The sequence below is a fragment of the Gracilinanus agilis genome, chromosome 5, assembly GCF_016433145.1.
Source record: "Gracilinanus agilis isolate LMUSP501 chromosome 5, AgileGrace, whole genome shotgun sequence".
NCBI lineage: Eukaryota > Metazoa > Chordata > Mammalia > Didelphimorphia > Didelphidae > Gracilinanus > Gracilinanus agilis.
The window spans coordinates 60,522,518-60,543,450 of NC_058134.1; the positions used below are offsets into that span (position 1 = coordinate 60,522,518).

The following is a 20,933-nucleotide window of genomic DNA, read 5'->3' on the forward strand; positions in this document are numbered from 1 at the left end:
CGGCGTCCGGGTCGCTTCTGGAAGCAAGTGCAAGGTATTCACCCGGGGAGAGAGCCTGGGACTGTGCTCATACCATCTAGCAGGCTCCGCGATGCATTCCTCTCCTCCTTCCCTTTCTCACTACCCCGCCGCAGTTCTCTTTTAGTGGGTCTCAAAGCGCTCCCTTTCTTTCTGTCTTCATTACCCTCCGACTCTTCGTAGACTCCTGGGGAAAAGTGCTGCCATTGGCCAGGTCGCTTCAGGCAGCCTGTTAGAGAGGAGGAAGGTGGGAGAAGCTGCGAGCAGAAAGGCAGAGGGAGGAAGGGAAGGGAAGGGAAGGGAAGGGAAGGAAAGGGAAGGGAAGGGAAGGGAAGGGAAGGGAAGGGAAGGGAAGGGAAGGGAAGGAAAGGAAAGGAAAGGAAAGGAAAGGAAAGGAAAGGAAAGGAAGGGAAAGGAAGGGAAAGGAAAAGAAAGGGAAGGGAAGGGAAGGGAAGGAAAGGAGGGAGGGCGAAGGCATTTCCATCAGCTCAGGCAAATTGCAAGATCTGCCTTCACTCCTCAAAGTGCTGAGAGGGAAGGGAGCCCCGTCTGGCGAGCTGTCTGGCAATCACCAAACTATCTCGCCCCTTGCTGCCATCGGATTTAATCTCTCTTTCCTCTTTAGCAAATAGGAACCATCTCAGGATAGGCTCCAACCTGACTCCCCCCCTTCCTCTCCTTCTCCTTCTCCTCCTCCTCCTCCTCCCCTCCCCCGCTCCTTTTGCCTCCTGGCATAGGATCTCCAATTCTACTGCAGCCTGAATCTTGCAAATAGCTCGGCTGTTGGTGTGGGGGCTGCCATCTGCTAGGGAGCCGAGAGCACAGACAGCCAGGGGTCCTGCCCTGGGCAAAGGGAAGAAGAAAAACTTGCGGTGACCGCGGCCAGAGCCTACAGCCATCCCCTCCTCGGAGACCTCGGACACCTCTCAGGGGTTGCTTCATCCCAGCGGAGGCAATAACAAGGTCGGGGAGGGAAAGTTCCTCCTACTGGTGTTGCCTCGCGTTTGGAGGAGGCGCAGTGGCTTTGCTCCCTCGGAAGTGGGAATTGTTTTGAATCCAGCTAGTAGGGGGTGGGTGCTCCCCTCCCCGGGCACGTAGGGAAGTCATCATCCGCAAGCCCAAAGGGGGCTCTACCTAACAGCGAGGAGAACCTTCAGAGCTTATTCGGATTCGTCCTGGAACCCAGGACTTAGCCACGCACTTTGCAGCCCAAGCTGCAATTGATTTCATCCTTCCCAGTTCTACCTTGGTTTTGGACTGAAATCTGCTTGGCCAGACAACCTAGGAAGAGCGCCGAAGTGACACTGGGAGCATTGCGCTGCCCCCTCCCCATCTCCTCCCATTTCTCCTCCTCCCCCCATCTTCCTTTTCTCTCCCGGGTACATGAAATCAGATCCAAATAAAAAGGCGACTTAATCCCGCGGTGATTGTGGTCTGCAGTACTCTTGCTTCCTTGCCCCCTTCTTCCCACCCCTCCTTCCCCAATCCTGCCGCCCAAAGGAAGAAGCTCTGGAAGAATAAATTGGGGGGGAGGGCAAAGGGGGAGGTATCCGCGTTATGGCGAGGTTAAGGAAAGCCGAGCTGGCCACAGCTGGAGTTGTATTACTTTGCCACTTTTTAATGGACCGGTTTCGGTATGCGGAAGGGGAGACCGTAAATCAAACCAATGGTAAGCTGCGTTTTTACTTCTCTATTGTGCATGTGGGATGCGGACCTCTTTTCTTTTTCTTTTTTTCCCCTGAGGGAAAGTTAAGTCTACTGCTTCTAGGGACAAACTTCTGCTCCGAAATGCAAGGGGGAATTGTTGGGTGAGGGTAGGTTTGTGGGGGACAGGGTTACTGGTTAGGAAAATGTCTCTGAGATTCCCACTTGGGTGGCGGGGGAAGAGGGAGGGGGAGGGGGAGCAACGTGGAGGAGCTCGGGACAAATGGGCTGGTGGGTTTAAAGCCCCTTCATTCTGGGATAGCCCAGCGTTGGCTCGAAGCCTAAAGTGTACTACCACTGACGCCTACTTCGTCTTTTAGTTACCACCTGAGAGACTTTGAGATGGGGTGGGAAGGGAAAGTATAGACGTCTCCACTATGCAATTGTCAAAAAGAAAACAGGTCCCACTGGTCTTGTCAAGTTTAAGGCTTCATCCTCCCTGCCTCTCCCCTAGACTGTCACACCCTGCCCAGGATGGGAGGCTGGGGTGAGGAAAGGAAGGGGGTGATTGGTCTGCAGAGGCAAATCTCCTTAAGCTATCGTCCACCCCATAATTTATCAGCTAGCCTGAACTTATTGAGGTTTCTTCCTGTGCTGCCAGGTTGGCTCAAAGATTGACTCCTCCACCTGCCATCCCACCTCTATGCCCAGGAGTATTCCTACACCTTCTTCTTCCTGATGCTGCTTTTCTTACTGGAATAGGTTTCTGACTGAGGGTCACAAAGTGCCAGCTAAGGGACAACTGGTGTTGTTTGCTCCACCAGCTGACCCTCTAGTACAGACTGGACCCATCTAGTGTGACTCCTCCACGGTATTGCTAGCCGTTCCAGTCTTCTCTTTGCACCTGTGTTGTTTTACCTTAGATGCCACTCCAGCTCTCGAGTCAATGACCAGTTGCTTAGGAACACAGACACCTAACCAGATTTGCAAAAAATATTGCCCCATGGTCACACAGAGAGAGGGGATCTCGTAGTGAAAGGACTTAGCCAGATTTCCCCAAGCTATAATCATTTCCAAAGTGCACTAGGAGCAAAGTCACAATAGACTGTCTCACCAGCCTGCCATCAATCATCATATTGTTTGTTGCAGTCACAGGGGAAAGTCAGTACATGTTGAAGAACTCTCAGTTATTTATCATGTTGGCACCAAACCATGAGAGATTAAAGTGATTATCTCTTGGTGATTTGGTTTGGTTAAGACTAGGTAGAGCTGGGGGCTGTCTGGTAGGGGGTCCGGGGCATTTCCAGTGGAGATGACATTAAATGTAAACATGTCCATTACCTCTAGAGTAGACACATGCTTGTTTCCATCACTTCATTTTTAAAAGGGATGTGCAGGTGTTGACCTGAGACCCCCTTAATCTCTCTTGACTTTATTGCTTTCCTAAGAATCAACAGGTCAAAGGGCATTTCTGTGAACAATGCACTACATAGAATTTAGAAGGCACTAAATAAATGAACTGATGGTTTAAGGTGGACTTTTGTTACATGGAACAGATAGCTCATGGTGCTGTAGATTTGTATTCTCCAAACACACAGGTGGTTGTTTCTTGATTTATAGGTAAAAGCTTACAGGTTTTTTTTTTATCACTACTTGTCTTTGATTCATAATTTCCTGGTAAGAAATAAATGATTTCAGTAGGCTTCGTATCCACTCATAGTAATGTGGAAGAAGATGAGGACAGGAGAAAAAACACTGGATTTGGATTTGAATTTGTTTGCTCTTGCCTCTGCCACAGGCTGTGTGACCTTGGATACTAGTTTGACTTTTGCCTCTGCTACTTTAGATCACTTCTCTTGACTTAGTTTCCCCATTGGTAAAATAGGGTGGCAGGATGGGTTTGTTTCTAAGGCTCCAACTCAAAAGTCTATATTGATTTACATTTTGATTAAAAGAATGCAACACACCATGGGCTATATGTGTAATAAACACTTATGGAAATAATTTATTTAGTGGCAAAGCACTAGAGGTAAAATTCTGACTCCACAGATCAAAGGATCTTTCCTAAATTGCTTAACTTTTAAGAATTTCCTTACCCTTACATGAAGAAAACATTAGAAGCTTAAAAAATGAAAAGTTAAAATAGAAGATAGGACAGCAAATATTTAGCTTTTTCTTTTCTTGCTGACTTCATATTTTCACACATTTTCACATTTTATGGCATAATTTGAAAATATTTAGTCTAAGTTCCCAAACTGAGGGTCCAATTGATTCCATTTTCATTGAGGGGAGAATGAATTAGAAGAGAAGACCTGCAAATTTAATATGGGGGTAAAAATGTGGGTGGCAAGAGAGAACCTCAACAATTAACTCAAGGGATAGTGCATTTTTTTAAAATGAAGATGTGTTGGCTCTGCCTATTTCTTGAAGTTAAGCTATAAGAACTACCTTAAAGCTCTGTTGCAGACTGGAGCATCTTTTCTATTCCCTGGGCAGCTCTTCTGTTACTAAAGGAGATCTTTGAAGTAATTCATTAAATAAAGATCATTTCTTGCATGTATGATCACTTTCAAGAGGAGACTAAATACTGATTCTATAATAAAATATATTTATTGGTATTTTAAGTGAAAGGAAAAAGAGGTTTTATTCTGTAAGATTAGCACAGAACCTCCCAATGCAAGAGGAAAACTAGGCTTTTTAAAAAGTTAAGGCCACCACTATTTCAAAGTTTAGTTTTGGAATTTCCAGCTTTTTTTCCAGTATCTTTGACATTTTATGAGAAGCCATCGGCTATTAGACACACACAGACACACATGTATGTATATTTGACTGTAGGGTCTTGGAAAGAGCACCTGATTTGTTTCAGGGGCCTTTTAACACTGTAGTAATTATTGTAGTTGGTTTTGTACCCACTAGAGGGCAGAGAAGTTGTTAATTTCCGTGATCCAAGAACCTTTTCCAAATATTTCACATTAATGGCCCTGCAATGTTTTCTTCACATCTAGTTGTATAGAACTCCATGTTGCCATCCGGAAAATAGTGACTATGAAAAGCAGGAAGATTTCCCCATTTTCATATTTCATGTTTTGTGTATTAAATTAATTATTCAAATATAACATTTTGTGAAATGCACCCAATAAACTGGAATAAATTCTTTCTCAGAAACTAATGGGGCAATGGAGGTGCTCTGTTGACTAAGGTTTACTAATTGTATCACTCACATAAGACATCTTAAAACATTGCCTTATAAAATCACTTTTCTCTGTTATTTAGAGACACTGTACTGATTTTTGGGGGGGCTGAGTAGTTGGATAGTGTATATCATATACCTAAAATTACTTTTGTGTGTCTCCTAATCAAACCAGCTCCTGAATACTTAATATTTACAGAAGGGGTCCAGGATGATTTCCACTCTGAATCTTTATTTAGGTTTTTACCTTATTGATGGATTGCTCTTATTTCTACATGGTGGTTGTTACTTTAACTGATGAGACATGTCTAGAGGAGGTCTAAAGTGGTCTTATTAAGCATGAAAGCATGACTTGGTTACTCTGAGAGAGCTTTACATTAAATAGAGAAGAGGAAATAAGAGCACTCTGAATAACTTGATGAATGCTTACTACTCGTTTCATATTATGTTGGGAGCAGTCTGTTTCAATCACCACAAAAACAAAAAAACCATGAGGGATCACAGGCCGTGGCAGTAGCAAACTTTACATCAAAGCCACGTTCTGGCTTTAAGTACCATACCTAGCAATCCCCACCAGCAAAGCTTTCATGCTTATATGTGCTATTCTCTTCCCCATTTCTCTAAGTCAATTCAGACTTTTTTTTCCCCCTGCCTTGCCTCTTTCCCTTCTGTTTTTGTTTGAAGTAAATATGTGGTTTCAAAGATTCCTAGCTGGTAGAGTATTTGTTTTGAGAGCACCCCAGCTGACACATGCAGAGTATTACTAGCATTTAACTCGTTGTGTACCATAGGACTAGAAAAAGGCAAGAAGGGTGTCATTTGGGGTGGGGTGCTATAAAAGATGGTATAAAAAGAGAGCATGCACTGAGTTGACGGATAAATTCATGGTCTTTGGTTACTGAATGACGGGTTAGTTAATTCAATTGGTTTGTGACAGATAACGACCCTCAAAAGTTTGCCTGCTTGTTTGAGAACTCAAAGGTGAAGGACCTTATTTTATTTAAGGAAGAGATGAACATTGAGAAGTTACGTGAGGGCGATCAGGAAACTAAATGTCTTTCAGGAAATCTACACTTCAGTTAAGTTTTGTTCTTCAGACATTCTTGCAGAATGTAGTATGCTTATAGCATAATGATGGAAAATACCCAGTTAACTAGGTAAGGAGACTGCAGAAGGAAAAGATACTTTGCTGTGGGGAAATTCTGACTTCATAACAGGATTAAAGAAAAAACAACTAGCTTTCCACAAGTTTAGCTTTAAATTGGTTTAAGTTTAAACTTTAAACTTTTTTACTCTCCTTTAAAAAGTTTCCTATTTTAAAGGTAACATGTTCCTTGAGATAAGTAGAAAAATTGAGAATTTGTGAGCCTTAATTTTAATTCTTGTCATGCTATTAATGTTACCTTTAAGTTATAGTGGGTGACTTTCTTAATGCTATTTTTATCTCTCTATTTTCCAATGTCATACCATATGTGAAAAATTATATACTATAATATTATATGCTGTATACATAAATGTGTTAAATACTATAAAATATTATTAAGTTTTCATATGAAAATCGGGTAAGCATGTGGGCATTTTTTGGTCAGAGAGTGGGACAGGGAATCTCTTAGGAATGGTCCCAAATGGTTTCAAACTTCATATAGGAAGGCTCCAAAATTAATCCAGAAAACAATATTAAAGTACAAGACACAGTTCTCATGGATCATTCAGGACAAATAGATACACAGCTCATTATCCTGAGAATACAACCCTTTTTCTGGTGTTTATTTCCAGGAAGTTCATCATCAACCTGGACTCACATCCTCCTGTTTTATCTCTAGGGGAAATACTATCTCTGTGTTAAATTCCTCTGAAATATCCGAGGATTATTAATAAATTCATCTCCAGGGTTGTTGTCATCTAACTAATTTATGTACATTAGCATTTCTTCATAGAATCTTTTTGCAAACTGCTAGGCCTCCTTTGCCTCAGTCCTCTAGAGGAAGATTTCATGATCCCACTAGAATCCCCAAAGGCAAGGACTTTCATTGGCATCCCTAGCACCTACCAATGCTTTGAACATAGGGAATGCTAAATAAATATTTTTGAATTGAATTATAAGTACACCTTTGCTTCCTCTGGAATTTTCCAAGAGAAGAATGTCCTCTGCTGCACAGTGGAGATTTTGTGCAAATGAAGCCATTGATAGAAACAATGATAGTTAGACCAACTTGTAATGCTTTTAGAATGAAGATTCTACCCTTTGCTTGTCTTGTGTCATTTCCTTGTTGTTTAGCAAGAATAGAATACTTTCTGGTAAAATAACAGTTAAATTACTGAATTTTTTTTATTCTTTGTAACTTGAGGTAACATTTTTCCTTGCCCCCCAAACTGTCTCTGTTTCTCTGTATCTCTGTCTGTCTTTCTGTCTGTCTGACTTTTTTCTTCCCAGTTCTCTCTTTTATCTTTATTTCTTCCTATTGTGTACTTTCTTACTTTCTTTCTTATAAGGGTTAGAGTGATGAATTCCTATCCTTTGAAATTGTATTTAAGGTTCTGCCTTCGATCATGTTAGAGTTTTTTACAGCCAATCACAGACAGCCATTTTACTTACTGGATTTTTGTTATTTGATAATGAAAAGCATAAAAAAAAAAGCATTGGGAATGGAGTTGAAGACCTAGTTTCATGTCTCAGTTTTGTTATTTGTTAACTATATGAACTTCACTGGCATGTTTTCACTATACGACTGGGTTATGGTTGTGACTCCTGCTACATGGTTTACTGACCAAATACTTTTATAAAGTAAGATTGAAGTGTATAATGGTTGCTAAGAAAGGCAGACCAGAATGGAAAGATCGCTTCTTGCCCATTCTGTCTCTATGACCCTGGGCAAGTCATTTAATTTCTCAGTGTCCACAATTCTCTTCAGTTGCAGAACAGTTATTGATCTGCATCTGCAAAGGGCCTTTTCTTCAATGGAGTTCCCTTCATGGATGAATTCCCAGCTGTAGATGCTACACTTGCCACAGGAGAGAAGGAAACACAAAAACCATTCATTCATTTGACTTCATATTCTGGCTGATTGGCAATGTCCTCTCATGATGTCTATACTTGTCACTACATTGGCTCTGATTAATTAATTCTTCTAGAGATGGAAGAAAGTTGGCATTCTTTTTTAAAAAGTATTTAATTGTAATTTAGTAATTCTTAGACACACTGAGTCACAAAGGTAGGATTTTCAAATATTTACATAGATTTATTAATTTACAAATAAACTACTTTAGCCCCTACTGAAAGAGTGCTTTAAACAGTGAGACAGAGAGCTAGATTCAGAATCAAGAAGACCTTGATGCAGGTACCCCAAATTTCCTCCTCTGACACGAACTGACTGTGTTAATGGCATTAGTAACTCCCTATGACAATTAAATTGCATTGCCAAATTAAAGTTCTTCCCTTTACCTTCATGTTAACATCTCAACTGAAAATGTTTTGTTCTAACCTCAATGGAGAGTTCTGGGCTGTGATTTCCTCTGTTGGACAGACACAAATTGGTCTAAATCCTTGTCAAAGGGAAGGAAGGAGAGTGTGGGAAGAGATAGGTGAGGGATGGAGGGAGAGAAGAGGAAGAAGTAAGAAGAGAGAAGGAGGGAGAGAGGAGAGAGGGAGAAGAGGATGAAGAATAGTACAGAGAGAGATGGGGTGAGAATGAGGGAGAGAGAAAGAGGGAAAGGGAAATAACCCAAAAAAGTTAACCTATCAAAGTCCAAAGTGATTAAACTTTTTACCCCAAGGTCACAGAGTTAGCAAATAGTATAACCGGGATTCAAAATGAGATCCTCTCATTCCAAAATCAGTCACTCTTTTAATCTATTCATTAAGGTCCACCTAGTTCTGGATTTTCCACTTCATTAGCTGCTTTTTGTTTAAATTGACCTCGTTAACTAATAAAGTTTAATGAACATTGTCAGTTTGAACACATTTGATGACTCCAGATCCCTGTGAGCACAGTTGGGAGTTAAGGTTAGATAATGAAAGCATTCTATTGCATTCTAGTCCAGTGTCTTCCAAAATAATATATAACTCACCCTGTTCTATTACGTCATGGATTGTGCAAGATTTTGTTTTGGTATTCTTATTGTTTATATCAAGATATTTTGCATTGGAAAGATCATATCAAATCTAGATTCGTCTCCTTTTGATTCAAGACTGTTCTTCAAATTTATATTTACAGGAATTTAGTTTTTTGTTTTTCTTGTTCAGCTAAATATTTACGAAATATATATGACCTCTCTTGCTGCTTGCCTTGATTGCAATGATATTAACTATGTTATCCACAATTAGGAATTCTGATACATTATGTTAACGTGATAGGTCATATTGGGAAACAGCAGTATATTTTGCTGTTAACATTTACTCCTGATTGTTCTTTAATAGTGTTGTTTATGTCTGTGTTTACCTTATTTCCCTCATTAAGATACAAAAAACTGGTGACCTGAGAAGGTCTTTCTGCCTAGATGATACAAGAGTCTAGGAGCAAAGAAACTGGTGCCACGCATGTTTATTGAGGCTGGTAATTCTGAAATGTTCCTTCCAAAAGTGGTGAACAATGAAAGCTGATATAACTGGGAGTCATTTATCTGTTGGGCACAGTGCAAAGCTTTGGAGAAAGAAATACAAGCAAAAAGAAGGAAATCTCTGCCTTTGAGAAGATTTCATTCTAACGGGAGGAAATGGTCATCAAAAACAATTTCAGGATGGAACTAGGTGATTTAGTGGATAGAGAGGTAGGCCTGGAGATGAAAAATTCTAGATGAAAGTTCTAGGATCAAATCTGACCTCAGACACTTCCTGGCTGTGTGACCCTAGACAAGTCACAACTGCCATTGCCAGCCCTTACCTCTCTTTTGCCTTTAACCAATACTTAGTATCTATTCTAAGACAGAAGGTAAGGATTTAAAAAAAACAATGGGGAAATAGTAGTGACTGCTAGCTAAAGCTGAAGGATGCAAAATGAACAAAGGACTGTCAGTTTAATATTTTTCCAAAACCCTTTAGTAAAGACCTGTAAATGTGTTAACTTGTTTGTCTGTGTCTTCCTGTTAGTAATAAACATCTAGTTGGACTTCAACTGCAGTAGTCTCTGGTGAAACTAAAAGGACGCAAAAATGTCATTTGGCCTCATTAAAATCATGTTCAAAGGATTGCATTTGGTTGTTGGGGAAATAGTTAAGCCCCCTGGATCTAGGATTCTCATTAAGGCTTACTACTTATATAATTATTATAAATGTTAAGAAAAGGGCTGGATTAAAAAAAAAAAGGATACTTGTCAACTCCTCAGACATCTGTCCCTAAAAAAAAACATAGCATTGTGCACTCTTCTATTGGTGGCTTAAAAAGTAGTCTATTTCAAAATCTTATGACCTCAGTATCAACACAATTTGTGGCATACTCATACATACATGCTGATACAAGCTGTGTATCTTTAGTATAAAATAAACTAACAATCTGTTTTATTTCTTATTCTTTATTTAGCCATCATTATCTTTTCAACATCTGTTGTTAATTCCTGACATTTAGCAAAAAATGCATGATTCTGAAGTCATTGTACAGATGACAACATCATTTTCTAGAGTGCAAAGTTGCTGCTTGAAGACAGCCAGATTGGCTCAATCTTTGTTTTGCAGAACCACTTTTAATTCAGAGGTTTGCAAAGTAAGGGAAACAAATTTGTTAGCTCCCCATTGTCATTTGATCCTAAATCTTCTTTCGGTTTTACTATCCTGGCATGGTTACAGACTCGAGTTTGCTCTGACTGAAAGAAAAAATGAAAAAAAATGAATTTGTGATGTTGTAGCCTTTATTTCTCCCATTCTGTTGGCTCAGCTTTCTATTCATCCATCCTATGGATTCATATGTGCTCTAGAGTCTTTTCTTGTGTTAAATCCCGGTCACTTAACAGGGTACTTATGTCAGAGAGAAAGGAACTCAAAAAATGTGGGAGTTTGTGAACTATCTTGTGGGCTTGTACATAGCAATAACCTGTGAGATGCCAGAGTTTGGGAAGTGTCCAGTGATAAATCAGTGTTGAAGATAAAGGTCTAACTAAATGAAGCCACTGAAAAAAAGGTGTTGTAACTTTTATTTCTGGAACACTATAAATCAGAATAACATTTCAAAGGGCATAAAACACAAAAAAATTAATTTCTACACAATGATTTATAATCTAATAAGCAGTATTGTCTGATAATAATAAGACTATTCATTAAATCGATTTCTCCAGAGAAGATGCTAGTGTTCAAATAGCAAAGGGAAAAAAGGAATTAATTGGAAAAGTTAAAGTGGCAATGTCTGGCTAGATATCATTAATATACTTTTGCCAGTCATATTATATACTGACTTTTCCTTTTTTCACTGTTGCTGTTGTCATTTCCTGTTGTGTCCAACTCTTTGTGACCCCCAATTGGGTTTTCTTGGCAAAGAAATTGGTTTACCATTTTTTCTCCAGCTCATTTTTATAGATGAGGAAACTGAGGCAAACATAATTAAGTAAATTGTTTAGGGTTACACACTTAGTAAAGTGTACTTCTGAAACCAGATTTGAACTTAGAAAAATGAGTCTTCCTGACTCTAGTTCTTGAGTCTTAATCCACTCTGCCACCTAGATGACTGATTTCTTCCTTATTACATTCTTTTTTGCCTTCATCAAAATAACTATATATACAATTTATATATATTTAATATGAATATATGATGTGCATACATATGAGTATAAATATGAATATATAGATGAAAAAAGAAAGAAAGGAAGAAAAATAAAGGAAGATAGATAGATAGATAGATAGATAGATAGATAGATAGATGTTTGAGTGGATGGAGGGATGGAGGGATGGAGGGATGGAGGGAGGGATGGAAAGATGGCTGGCTGGCTGGCTGGCTGGCTGGATAGATGGATAGATAGATAGACAGGCAGACAGACAGACAGGCAGACAGATAGATAGATAGATAGATAGATAGATAGATAGATAGATAGATAGATAGATAGATAATGGATGAATAGTTAGGTTGGACTTGACAACTAGTATTCTTACACACAGTATTCTTCAATGATTCAAAAGATTACTGCATGTTATCATGCAGGTAAATCTTCTGTGCAATGGATAGGCACACTGGCACATATGCACACACAAAGAGACATATACTCATCCCGTAATGGTAAATCTTCTAATGATGATTGACTCTGAATTTAGCTAAACTTGTCTTCTAGTGAAAGATAGAATCTCTCTCTGAGCTTGTATTCAACAACTTCCACTTGAGTAGTGCCTATCCCAACTTGAACTTACCGGGTATATATGTGACATTCATGTTGCCAGGAGGAAGGCTAGTGGTGACTGTACATTGTAAGCCTTCAATAATATTTGAGTAAATAATTGGACAAATGAATAAATAAGAAAAGTCAGAAATTCAACCACTTCAATTTGCATAAAAGCCTTCCTGAAATGAATTTTTTGATGTAGAGAACAGCTTGCAAAATAGAAAGACCCACTAGCCTCAGCTTTAGTGATCACCTAAACACTGGAATTTTAGAATGGGGAATTGGCTACCCTTAAAATAATCAGTGAAGGGGACTCAAACCGTATGTCTCAGATTTGAAATTACAAAAGATCATTATGGTATCTGAGTTGAATTCCACTGACTGTAATTCAAATCAATTTCCTTTTATTTCTGTCCTTAGAAACACTGCTGCTCACCTGCAACCTTCATGTATTAGGAAACTATTGGTAATCCATTTCTCTGTTTTCTTTTGTCTAGGCTAAGCAGAGGCAGTTCTATCAGCTTTTCATCATTCATGTAGCACTCACCTTTTCTTCATTTTCAACATTTCTTCTAGGAACTGATTCCAGATTTTTTCCATCTGTCTATATTTGGGGCAAAAACAGAATGACGTACAGAGCAACCTGATTTATCTGGCATTAAATTAGTTCTAGTCCATTAAAATCTTTGATGAATCAATGTGATATGGAGATGACCCTTTGTTTTCAAAGGGTATATCAGCAGAGTTTAAATTCTGTCTGGTTTTATCAAGCTGGAATTAGAGTTTTGAACATGAGCCTGATAATATTGATTATATATGTCTTTGGAGGAATATCCTAGTCGTAGATTGTCTTAGAGAGGTTTCTTCCTGGAAAGTGCAATGCAAGCCACATAAATCAGTGAAGATTGCCTTTTTAAGGATAGAAATGGGTGATTTACTTTGTTAGAGCAGTGGCTATGTTGGTGAAACAATGCATTCTTGAAGTATACACCTAGCAATTATATGTCTGTGGACGTGAATGTATGTACGTGTGTGTATGTATATGTATATATACAGGACATCTAGGAGACCCAGAAGATAGAGTTTTGGGCCTAGAGTCAAGTAGACTCACATCCAAGTCTGGCTTAAGTCACTTAATAGTTGTGTGACCCTGGGCAAGACATTTAACCCTGTTTGCCTCATTATCCTCATCATTCCAAGATATCAGCCAAAAAACAAAAGCAAAAATGAGAAGACTATCACAAGGAGTTTGATATCTGAAAAAGAACCAAACAACATTGTCAAAATTTATGCATGTCCGTGCATACACACACACACACACATATATATATACATGCAAATGCATGTGTATATGTATAGATAGCTTTATACTTTGTGAAACATTCTACATCTTTTAATTGATTGAATTCTGATAACTTTGTCATGTAAAGTCCATTAATAAGTGTCTTCTATAATTATCCTGGAAAGATGAAAACAAACTAAGATATTAATATTCCCACTTTACAGATGAAGAAACTGAGACTGAGTAAGATTAAGTGACTTGTTCAGTCATTTATTGTTGAGTCATTTGTCTATGGTGTCTGATTCTTCATGACTCCATTTGGGATTTTCTTGTCAAAGATAAGCAAGTCAGGTGTTTGTGATTCAAAATTAATAGATGAAAATGTTTTTGCCTTGTTTTGAGGTCATCTGCTATTATTGAGGTGCCCCCTTTTCCTCTTAGTTACCTTTATTTTTGTCTTGATTTTGAACTCTAGTTCTATCCTTTGTTCTATCTTACCTTCCTTCCTTCTAACTGTAACAAATTTCCAGACCAAAAAAAAAAAAACAACAAAAAACCAAAACCACCTTCCCTTTATTTAAAGTTTAATTTTTATTTTTAATTAATAAACATCTTTTTCTTTCCTCCTGTAGCCCCATCCTGAGTTGGAGGGAACAAAACAAAACAAAACCTCAAAATAAATATACATAATCAGCCAAAACAAATCCCCACATTTCCCAGCTATGATCCCAATTGTCTCATTTTGTACCTCAACTCCTTCACCTGTAGAAGAACTTCTTCTTAAAAGAGGTGGTATTTATGCTCAAAGCTTTTGAAAATGGGAAATTTTCCTCTTTAAGCAAGCAGCATGAAAACAACCTCCAGCTTTTTGAGACAAACACAGTTCAGCAGAGAGATATCTCAGGGCACAGAGCCCCATGTGAGGAGAGAGGGATTTGGAAGCAACTGGAAAGAGAGCAGCAAGCAGGGAAAGCTAGGTTAGGAAGGAGCATACTTGTGCATGGCTTCCAGTGGAGAAAAGGAAGATACTGTAATACCCCCTGGTAGCCTTCAATTTATATTAATTATTCTTGCTAACTAAGGACTAAACTCAGCTGTTCTCCCTGCCAAAGGAATAAAAAAAAGCTCGACAGTGTCTTCTATAATTATCCTGGAAAGATGAAAACAAACTAGAAACTCTGCCCTAGGTGTGTTTCTCTTCTTTATCGAGTACCTTCTGTGGGAAATGAATTGCTTTAAGCCTAAAAAGATATGTATACTCAGGGATTTAATAAACCTGAGGGACTTTATAGGCTTCTTGTACACAAATTACAAGGCACTATGTAGTAATACCATCAGTGTAGGAATGGTAAAGTGCTTTGGGTGGATAAAGAAGGGAGATGTCATTGATGTTAGGGCAATGGAACAACGAAGAACTACAGACCTTGAATTTAAAACGTGCTGTAAATGGTAACTGAGTAATGTGTGTGTGTGTGTGTGTGTGTGTGTGTTAATGTAGAGACTTAGTACACCAATGGTTCCAAAATATCTATAGGTTACATTTTTTGAACTGGATCTTGAAAAATAGATAGTTTCAATAGGTATTGAGGGATCGGAAGATTAATTACAAGTAGAATAAAGGCATGGCATCTAGAGAAAATGGGGAATATTTGCAGAGTGATGGTTCCCTCCACTTGGTTATAGCTTAGAGAAACTGAGAACATATCTAAAGATGAATTTGAGCCCAATTTTCACTTGGAGAAACTGGAAATATATCTAGGAGATGCATTTGAGCCAATTATTATTTGATCCCAGGATAAAGAAATTGGAATTCATTTAGTAAAGAGGAAGGAGGCATTGAAATTTTTGTTTATTTGTTTTTGTGTTTTTGAGTAGTAGTGTGATTTAATCAGACCTATGCTAGAATTTATAAGGAAAATGAATTATATACAACTTCTTGTGAAGTCGACTATTTCATTAGCATTATACCGTTTTGCTAAGCCCAGTTCTAAATTGGAAGAATTGTCAGTGAGTAATCCTTTATTACTTGCCTACCATGTCCTAGACATTGTACTAAACTTTGAGGATACAAATATGCATAAAAGAGTCTTTGATTCCAAGGCTCTCACATTCTAATGGAGAGTTTATAATTATAGGTAACTAGGAAGTATTGATGTCCCAATAATTGCTAGCTAGTCCCAATCTATTCTCAACCTAATTTTCCATTCCACCTTTCTCTTTCTTCCCTTCTCTTCCACCCCCCCCAATAGCTTTAGAATTTAGTTACTGTTTAGAATATCACATTTGAATAGAAATGTTTTAAGTTTGGAATTTACAAATCAGTAAAGCAAAAATGAAAGAGCAATAATCCCATTGGTCAGTTGGGTGCTGCCTGTTGGACAATGTACTTTTGAGATACTTGGTATTACAATGCCTGAGACAGTATCATGACTATGTAAGGCTTCAGAAGAATGGTCAGTAGATGAATATTCTAAGGAATCATTACAATTACTTTGTAAGTATTAACTATTACAATCACGGTGTAGCAGAGTAAATAGAGAGCTAGCCTCAAAGCTAGGATGATCTGGGGTACAGTGACCCTCTTCTGACCCATATGTCACAATGTCACATGAGGAAAGTCATATAACTTCTCTATGCTTCAGGCAATTCTCTAAGACCATAAGTTGTAGAGAGTTATATCTCCTTAAATGCATTGAAAATGGGAGTCTCCCTCTCCTACCTATCTCAAATACAACACCAGCTTCTTATACCAATGAAAACAAAGATCCAGATCTTATCTCCAAATATTACATTCTTTTTTAATGTTTTGTTTTCATCTAAAAAGATACATTTAATTTTAGGAATATGTATACATATATATGTATATGTATATTCCCCTTTAGGGATAATGTTACTTTTAATTATTTATATTCTATCTCTTCAAATAGCCAGAGATAATATTAGTATCAGAGTGCAAAGTGGAGCCCCATTCATTCGTATTAAATGTCTTGCTACTGTGGGATTAAAAAGATTTAATAATAAAAATAATAGCACTTTTTCAGATGCTATGCTAAATGCTCTACAATTATTATTTCATTTGATCCTCACAACAACCCTGGGAGACAGACGCTAATATTTTCTTCTCTTAACAGGGGAAGAAACTGGGCCAAATAGAGGTTAGGTGACTGCCCAGTGTCTGAGGTCAGATTTGAACTCATCTCTTCCTAACTCCAAGGCTGTTACTCTATCCACTATGCTGCTTAGCTATCCCCCATTGGCCTGTCAACTTAAGGAAAGGAATAGCTGTTTTTCTCCATATAAACACTAAATTACTTACAGAGGCATCTAATCTGCTTCATCAACTTTATCAACAAGTTCTGACTTATACTTCTGCATGTCAGGATACAAAGCTTTTTCCCTTTCCAGAAATCTTCCATTTCACTCAATGAGATTATAGCCAAAGGCAACCTTTGAATTAGACCAATTGAATGTATATTTTAACAAGCATTAAATGACTGTTTTCTTAAGTAGCTCATGCTCTCTGAAGGAGAAGAATCTCCTTGAAACACTTTTGTCTCCTTTTTATTGTCTGGGGATCCAGAACTTCATTCTGTGATACTCTCCAAAGCTGATGTAGGCAGAATGACACGTTGACCTGATAATCCCAGGTGAATGAACCATTTTATCAGGGCAAACAAGTCTTCTGTGCTGTACTAAATGAGATTTTCTAGTTAGTGAGTTATATTAAGTAAGGGCACATAAATCTCTCGAGTTGAACAACTTTAGAAATGGGGCAATGCGTGTACCGTGTTTTATCTAGGTGCTATAGACCAAGAGTCCCAGATTTATAAATGAAGTAAGAATAAGACAGAGATAAGAAGTCAAAAATATTTGAGAAAATGTGATCACTTGGGTATTGCAGCTCTGTGAAAGGAGAGGTGACGTATTCCAGGTCAGAAAAGGGCAAGGTAACACCGGTGCTCATCGGTAGTGGGATCTGGCCCATTGGGGAAGAGAGAGACAGAGAGACAGATAGAGAGACAGAGGGACAGAGAGAGTCAAAGACAGAGACAGGCAGAGAAAAGCTGTAGCATTCAGGTATTGCCTGCAGAATGAAAACCTCTAGGAAGTCTATTTGCCAATATATCTATATGTTTGGGGAAGAAATATTGAGGGCAAAAGGACATAGGGCAGTGGCTTCCAAACTAAAAAGAATCTTAAAGACTTGGGAGACTTATTTCAGGAAAGAACCTTACATTTGGAGTTAGAAAGCCTGGATTCCACTCTCAGTTCTACTATTTACTGACTCTGAGGCTGAGTAACCTCCGAGCCCCAGTTTCCTCATTTATAAAATAAGGGGATTGGCCTGGATGACATCCAGATCACTTCTAGCTCTAACCCAGTGTTTACCAAAGCCCTCATTCTATACCTTAAAAAAATTGAAGTTGTGAGATGAGAGTGATTGGCCTGAGGACATACCTGAAGTTGCTGAGTCAGAGAACTTGAACTCATGTCTTCTGATTGCAAATTGAATGATCTTTTAGAAAACCAGTAGGGCAAGAAACCTTCAGGTAGAAAGGAATCTATGATAAAATTGATTACCAAACAATTTCGTTCACTCTGCTCTGGAATGAATATATTTCTGATACCCTGGGGATACCATTAACTAAATTATCACATCAGTATATAAATTGACATCCGAATAAGGGTTTCTAATAGCTAATGTCATTGTCCAAAAATTATAACTGACTCCACTAGCATAATTCACGAAGTGGGTGAGTGATACAAGTAAGATCTGTTGCAAAATGTCTGAGGTTTTGTTGAATTGAATGAAATATTAGAGAAAAATTAGCAAATTTAACAAAATAATTTAGCAAATTTCCTGAACATTAGTTCCCCTGAAAAAATAGGGAGCAGTGGTTATTGTTTTCTGAGCATATTTGAGGAAATTCTGTGCTAAGACTATAAGAAAACTAAGCTGTTAGGCTTATTTCATTTTAGAAAGGTAGGTCTAGTGGATCTGCAAAGGAACTCATATGTTAGAGTTTTTCAGAGGATTATATTTTATTATATTCATGGAAGAATTTGCAGCATCCAACTAAAAGGCTGAGGTTAACAGGAACTGTCTTCAACTTCAGGCAGTTTAGTATGAAGAATGGCAACACATAGAGTTACATAGGAAGAGATTCTTGCTCCTAAGCTATGGAAGAAAGCAGTTTAGGGTTAACTAAAATTTGATTGTGGAGGACTGGTGCCCAAGCAAGAAATAATAGATACTTTCAAGGATTAAGGATATTTAAAAGCATTTTTTTTTCAGTTTCTGAAATGAACCTTACCAAAACAAAGCTGCATTGCATTCTGGAGGAGGATGTTGAAGCATTTCTTAGCTTCTCATAGAATTCAAAGTAATCCCCAATGAAAAATGAATTAAGGGTATTTTAGGCATTGTAGTTACTCCAGCAGACAGGGTCTCTACTTGGTATTTGTATAGGAAACTCCCAGGTGAGGAAATTCCCCCTATCAATCCAGGTCAGTAGTGCCTTCTCAGCAATTTAGCATCTCAGAGAAGATACTTAGAACACAGACTGGATAAGTGCCCAGGATCACACATCTCCGTATGTGAGAACTGAGACTTATACCCAGCTCTTCTTGACTCTGGGGCGGATTCACCATTCACTATGTCATTTTGCCTTCTTTAGTTATTCTTCTGCAACTATTTTGAAGAGAAAGTATTTTTATGACCAAAAAAATATATCCGAAGGTTATTGAGTTGGATTTTCCACATTTTGAAAAGCTTTATTTTGCTGAATGATTGCATGGGTGGCCTCTACTATCCTCTAAGATCTTCCCTCTTTTTGTCATTCTTTAGTCCTGTCTAATTCTTTGTGACTTCGATTTGCGGTTCTCTTGGCAAAGATACCGGAGGAGATTGCTATTTCCTTCTCTAGTTCATTTTGGAGATGAGAAAACTGAAGCAGAATTATGTGACTTGCTCAGATCACATAGCTAGCAAGTGTCTGAGGCCAGATTTGAACTCACAGATGAATCTTCTTGATTCTAGACCCAGCATCCTGTTCACTTTACCACCTTGTTGCCCTGGGGCTTCCCCATACAAATGGAATGTAAAGTGCTACAGAGACTTCCTAGCATTATGTTGGTGGGACCTTTACACTGCTCTTCTGGAATTTTCTGACATTGCTGTTCTCATAGTCTTGGGAAAATCTATAATGAAATTTAAGTTCAAAATAATATATAAATGAGATGAATGTTTATGATGAAAAACATAAAATACTGATTAGGTTTTTCTTTATAAAACAGTAATAAAGCATTCCTCAATCTTAATAGAAATAGGAAGAGTTCAAGGAAAGAAGACTGCCAGATTCCCCCTTCTTTCAGGAATATGGAACTTCCTTTTTAGTGTGGAAAATGTGAACTGGCAAAGGGGACTTTATTTTTTTCTCTACCTGTGCTGCCTGCCAGGTGACTCATAGTTTCTATCAATGATTGCTTTATGAAATTGTAAAGAAGACTGAGATGATTGATTGGGGGCACTTGTGGCAGCTTTCCCTCTAGTCAAACATTTCTGAGTAATGTGGATTTTAAAAATATACTAAGCATCTGCTTCAGCTGGGATTGAAATAATAATTGAAAAGTGAATTTTTTTCAAATCACTTGTACATTGTATTATTCATTCTGTGTGTGTGTGTGTTTGTGTCTGTGTGTGCCCACGGGTATCATGTATGTAAATGTAACAGCAAAGGAGGGCTTCTCTGGGGGAAAGACCAACAAATTGACTTGGGTCAAGTTTTGTGAATATATGATGATTTTTAAATATTGACCACTCATATAGGATAGTGGCTTACTCTACATTGTGAGAAACTATTCTTTTGTCATTTTTGCCACCACTGCCCCCCTGGATCATAATTTGCTGCAAAAACCAATAACATATAAAATGAATGCATTTGTTTTTATAAAACATGTTGAAATTTTAATGAATCCAATAAATGTGCATCCATCTGGAGTTGTTCCACTTGTGACTGAACTGGTTGGGTCATTTATCATTGTTTGGCTATGCAAATGACTTTGCCACATGCTTTTGCAGGAATTCTCAAGCATGGTTTTCCATTTATGGATGTTTAGCTTATTTCTTATTCCAGTAAGACATTTGATATTTAACCTGCAGATGTATTAGCAGAAAAGTCAGTGAAATAAATCTCTCACCTTTACAAAAAAAAATCATTATATTCTCAGAGATGGAAAAATAATCATCATTCTAATGAAATTCTTTTAGCATTCTATTCAAATCTCAAATTTTCAAGTTTATCTACTTTAAAATAAACATATTTTTTTGCTTTTTCTGTCCTTTCTTTCTTCCATAAAAGATTATCTAAAATTTATGCATTAGGAAAACCATAAAAACCATAAATATTGATAACTTGATAATAAGGGCCTTTTCTCCATATGTTTTTTTTATTTAATCCTGTTTTATTTTATCTTCAGTTTCAAATTCTCTCCCTCTTGCCTC

General features: G+C 38.0%; 1 protein-coding gene across 3 annotated transcripts in view; it reads left to right on the top strand.

The window, feature by feature from the left end:
- The first annotated feature begins 433 nt into the window (after window positions 1–433).
- The window catches only part of PLXDC2 (plexin domain containing 2), a 490,294-nt gene continuing 469,794 nt past the window's right edge, over window positions 434–20,933 (top strand). For 2 of the 3 annotated variants that reach the window (XM_044678168.1, XM_044678169.1), the window contains exon 1: window positions 434–1,671. In XM_044678168.1, the coding sequence (XP_044534103.1) occupies window positions 1,576–1,671 (96 nt within the window). In that variant the 5' untranslated portion in view covers window positions 434–1,575. Of the gene's footprint in view, window positions 1,688–20,933 lie in introns of all 3 variants that reach the window. The other variant, XM_044678167.1, reaches the window with a different exon arrangement.